The sequence below is a fragment of the Nansenia antarctica genome (genome assembly GCF_963989245.1).
Source record: "Nansenia antarctica genome assembly, chromosome: 18".
Lineage (NCBI taxonomy): Eukaryota > Metazoa > Chordata > Actinopteri > Argentiniformes > Microstomatidae > Nansenia > Nansenia antarctica.
In genome coordinates, this window is record NC_137691.1 from 7,971,333 (window position 1) to 7,976,152 (window position 4,820).

General features: G+C 44.1%; 2 protein-coding genes across 2 annotated transcripts in view; one reads left to right on the top strand and one right to left on the bottom strand.

The window, feature by feature from the left end:
• Positions 1–221: 221 nt before the first annotated feature.
• Positions 222–892, top strand: ghrl (ghrelin/obestatin prepropeptide; the record flags this gene model as incomplete). Its single annotated transcript, XM_080548579.1, has 3 exons — positions 222–329; positions 501–599; positions 767–892. 3 exons carry the CDS (start codon positions 222–224, stop codon positions 890–892), a joined length of 333 nt encoding a protein of 110 aa, XP_080404705.1.
• Positions 893–1,877: 985 nt separating this feature from the next.
• The window catches only part of dnah1 (dynein, axonemal, heavy chain 1), a gene marked incomplete at both ends in the record, with an annotated part of 36,693 nt that continues 33,750 nt past the window's right edge, over positions 1,878–4,820 (bottom strand). The window contains 4 exons of the mRNA XM_080548580.1: positions 1,878–1,999; positions 3,013–3,247; positions 3,559–3,765; positions 4,438–4,582. Coding sequence (XP_080404706.1) covers positions 1,878–1,999; positions 3,013–3,247; positions 3,559–3,765; positions 4,438–4,582 — 709 coding nt within the window. The remainder of the gene's footprint in view (positions 2,000–3,012; positions 3,248–3,558; positions 3,766–4,437; positions 4,583–4,820) is intronic.

Below are 4,820 nucleotides of genomic sequence, written 5' to 3' on the forward strand. Positions count from 1 at the left end.
GAATCGGTATATAAGGTTGAAAAAGACCAGTCCAACCAACTCAATGTCCAGCTGAGAGGTATCTGGTGAGTAGGATATACAACAGGTTTACTGTGTATTACATCTGGGGAAATGACAGCATAATATGTGAATGAGTGCAAGGCGGTAAATGTAGATGTGTGTTCATTTATTATGCAGTTCTGTGATCGTCTGTCTGAGAAAAGGTCATCTGAACGTCCACCATGAAGAGGAACACCAGCCTCATGATTCTCCTCTTGTGTTGTCTGGCTCTGTGGGCCAAATCGGTCAGTGCAGGCTCCAGCTTTCTCAGCCCCGCCCAGAAACCAAAGGTAAGACGGTGTGTGTGTGTGTGTGTGTGTGTGTGTGTGTGTGTGTGTGTGTTAGTGAGAGAGAGAGATGTAATGTAATGTAAAGCTACATTGACTTTGTGTTTGTTTTCGAGGGAGTAATGTGAAGTGTATGAATGTTTGTTTGATACACTTTCCCGTCTCACCTTGCAGATTAAAGGGAAGTCACCTCGAGTTGGTCGGCGAGCCTTTGAGGGTGTCGCTGTCGCTGAGCTGTCTGACAGCCCCCACCCCGAGGACAGACACATTACTGTGAGTGGCGGACCAACCAACACACTTTCCAAAACAAAGGACACTGGGGCACCTGGGTGGTGTAGCTCACTAAGGCGCATGCCATGTAGTCTCAGGGTGGCTGGGTTCTGACCTTCCCACATTAATTGGATTTATAAGTAACGTATTGCATACTGATGTGTCAGCAGATTAACGCCCCCTTTACGATGGGCATCACCATGAGTGAGGAGGAGTACCAGGAGTATGGTGGGGTGCTGCAGAAGCTCTTGCAAGATGTCCTGGGAGACATTCCACAAGCAGGTGGCCTGTTCTGAACTTGTGTACCTACCTATAATACTGTTATTAAGGAGAAAAAATAATTATTTACTTTTTGTTTGGAAGAACCAGTGTCAGGGCTATACTGTAGCATTCGCTTTCATGGATAAACTTGTAGACACTATAGTAAAAGAAAAACACACAAACAACTATTGATTGGCACCTTTCTGGACACCCACGGTCAACATAAATGAATAAAAGTACAATTAAAATCAAGGAGATGAATAAAAATAAAATGTAGTGTATGAATGTTCCACAATAATATGTTTCATATATATCATATTCTTGTTTGTTGCAGAATGACCATGTCTTGGTATAGACATGGGCCACAAAGAGCATCTGGTTTCCAGTTTTCTGCTCCCGTTCCCATATTTAACTTTCTTACGTGTGAAGATCATTTGAAAAATTTGAACATGAATAAAACATCCTCTTATTAATCTTGGGGTCATTGTGGAGTCTCTCTTTGAAAAGATCTATCATCCTGAATTTCACTCCTGCCTAAATCTATGACAGAATACTATTGATTTCAACCTATTTAGTTTTTTTTTTTTAGAAGTAAGAAGTAAGCCCTCTAAGCACATATAATCCTCTCTACATATCTACATATCATTGTTTCTCCTGATGACAACTGAAACCTGTCACTGAGAAAGAGCAGGTGATTTAATTGTTATATTATATTTTTGGCATCTCAGAGTTATGACAGTACACTGATCAGAGAGGCTCCTTGGCTTCCTTGAGGGAAGAATGAAAACAGTGAGGGAGCAGGGGGGTGAGAAGAGAGGAAGAGGCAAACTTTGAAAACCTTGAAAACTAAAGCAGAAGGCATCACCAACATGGGTAGCCATTCACTCATGTAATCCAAAATATTTTTGGTGAATTACATTCATGCTTTAAAACATTGGGGATTATAGTGGAAGCCATGTTGTTGTCCCCAAAAGAAAGTCCAGTTTGTGTGTGTGTGTGTGTGTGTGTGTGTGTGTGTGTTTAGTAGTCCAGTGCACAGATGAGGGCGACTCCCTGTTTGATCCAGTGCCTCTGTGTGTGGTTTGTGGGCAGCTCCACAGCGATCACGTAGTTGGTGGAGTGACCCGTAGTAGACAGAGTCCCTGCGTGAGGAAACAGACGCAGTCAGCACAAAGAATCAAACCACTGTGGCTCTCTCTCTTTTAAACAGTACTGAATCAGGTCATTCACAGTTATTATATCTCATCTAAGAGAGAATGTGTTCACTTCACACTCAGCTGACAATAATGCAGAGCTGTACTGCATGAAGCAGCAGCATTTTGAAATTACACACTTGTTCTGTTTTGGGAAAGTAATACACCACAAAGAGACAGGCCGGATCACAAGCACATTAATAAATACTCTATTACACTGTCACCAACCACTAAGGGCGGCTACACACTAGACGACTTTTCAAGTTGTAACATCGCTGAGCCTCTCACACTAAACGACCGTCGTGCTGGTGTCCGTGTCGCAGCGGCGCGCAGACGTCGCAGCACAGCGCAGACGTCGCAGCACAGCGCAGACTACAGGATGTGTTAACGACGGGGGCTCACAGACTACAAGATTCATCACTTGGTCAGGACGATTCGCCAAGCTGTAGTGTCGCGATATCAGCACATGATGACGAGACATTGACAGCTGTCAAAAAAAGATGGAGCTCATTTCTACTAGAAAATAGCCATATTACTATATGTAATATATACATATATATACATATATGGCTATTTATATAATAGGCTATTTACTATTATATAAATAGCCATTTCTACTTTCACGCCTCCTCCGCGCTGCATTTCCCCGACCTCTCATTGGCTGTGCTGTCCACACGGGTCGTTGCCCATCTCAGACTAGCAGAATGTAGATTCCGTCGGCCGATAAAATGAAACATGTTTGAAAAGATCTGGAGCCCTGCGACGGCCCTAACGACGGGGCGCGTCCCCGGGTTTGCAACGACTGGAGGATTTTGTCGCCGACCGCAAAAACTGGTCGGCGACAGCTAAATCGGGGTTAAAATCATCTAGTGTGTAGCCGCCTTAACATACAGGAGGTACACTTAATGTGTGAACGATTAGAGCGTTATTGGCATGATTCAGTGTGTTTAATTGGCACTGACCAGCACGTGTGAGGGTCTTGTAGATAGGGCAGATGTAGACCCCTGAGAGGGGAGGCTTGCGGTTGGGCTCAGGGACCATCCAGATGACAGCCATCTCTGTGTACAGCTCTTTAGGCCTAGACTGAGTGAGCTGGCCTTCCTCGGCGTCCCAGCGAGCCCCCTCCAGGAACAGGCCGTGAATGAAACAGCCCATCTCAGGCCTCTCCGTCAGCTCCGAGGCCGACTCCTTCATCACCTGGGAGAGGAGACAGGGGAAATGGCAGAAAGAGAAGATAGACAGGATACAAAAATAAAGAGAAGATAGACAGGATAGGAAAGATAAGAACAAGTCTTATAGCACACTTATGGCCTAGGCCTACCAGAACAAACATTTCACAACATATTATTTGCAATTAAAATAAATACTGCTACTACCCGATAAATATAAATAAACCATAATGTATATTTAAAAAGTAATCTCTGTCAATATGACACTGTATCATCCATAAAATGTGTGTGTGTGTGTGGGGGGGGGGGGGTAGGGGGGAGTGGAGTGTCCTGTCTCACCTTGAAGTCAAAACCAATGGTATCTATGGAGACCAGGGAGCGCCGTGCGTAGTTCTGCAGTGTTCCTGTGAGGAAGGCCTGGGGGAAGAAGAAGCCGCTGATCCAGAAGACAGCAGGGATGCCCTCGGTGATCCAGCCCTTCACAAACCTGATCCTCAGGAGCAGGTCAGACACCCACGAGGCCAGCGGCTTCAGAGACGGGTAGGCCTGGACGACCACAGAGGAGAAGGAGAGACACCTTAGGGACCTTTTTTTTTAGGTTATTTTTTCTGGGGCAGTCCCACTCATATTTTTCTTTTTAATGACAGATAGTAGAGATTATGACAGGAAGGATGGGTGAGAGAGAGAGAAGGGATGACATGCAGGATATGTCCGCAGCTGGAATCAAACCGGGAGCCCTGCGGTACATGGTCAGTGCTTAATCCACTACGCCACCTAAGCGCCCCAACCTTAGGGACCTTTATACATTTTCAAGATTTTCAAATTGACAGGGATAAGATTTAATTGAACAGAAGTCACGTAAAAGTTGTGTAAACTGCAGGCAAAAAGAAAAGTATACAACTCTGCAGTAGACCAGGGTTTGTGTTTGGTGTCGATATACAGTAGCTATGTTAGTCTACTCTGATGTCAATTTTATGTATCATGTTATGTATCATAGATATTGTTTTGTGTGTCAAATTGGTTGTCTGTGTGTTTGGTCTGTGATGTGTAAAAAACAACAAAATAATATATAGGGTTAGGTATATACAATAGAAAATGTAAAAAACAATCGGAGAGGTCTTCCTCTGAGCATGATAACGGTGAAGCTTATGGTGATCATTGCCGTTGCACACACAGAGTGATTTGAGTGTGTGAGTGTGTGTGTTTGTTGATTCTTGCCTTGGCGGTCCACATGTTAGGCACAGCGTTGATGAACAGACTGTTGGCCATCAGCTCCAGCTCTGATGACATCACCACTAAGCCTTTTAGAGCCTTCACCAGGTCACTGAGGCTCTGGGACATGACCTCTATCAACAGGTTATACCTGGAAGAGAGAAAAGAATAGAGAGAGAGGACGAAAGAGAGAAAGAAAGAGAGAACTACATGGGTCTGGTGAAAAAGTCCTCAAGTAGAGCAAGGTAAAAAAAAATCCAGATTATGAAAGTGCAGATTGTAAGCTTTCAAATGATGTGTAGTTGAAGGAAGATATGCTTTTTGAATGTTGGTACACCTCAAACCAAATACCGGAGAAACTCGCTTTTATTCAAAACACATGCGAAACA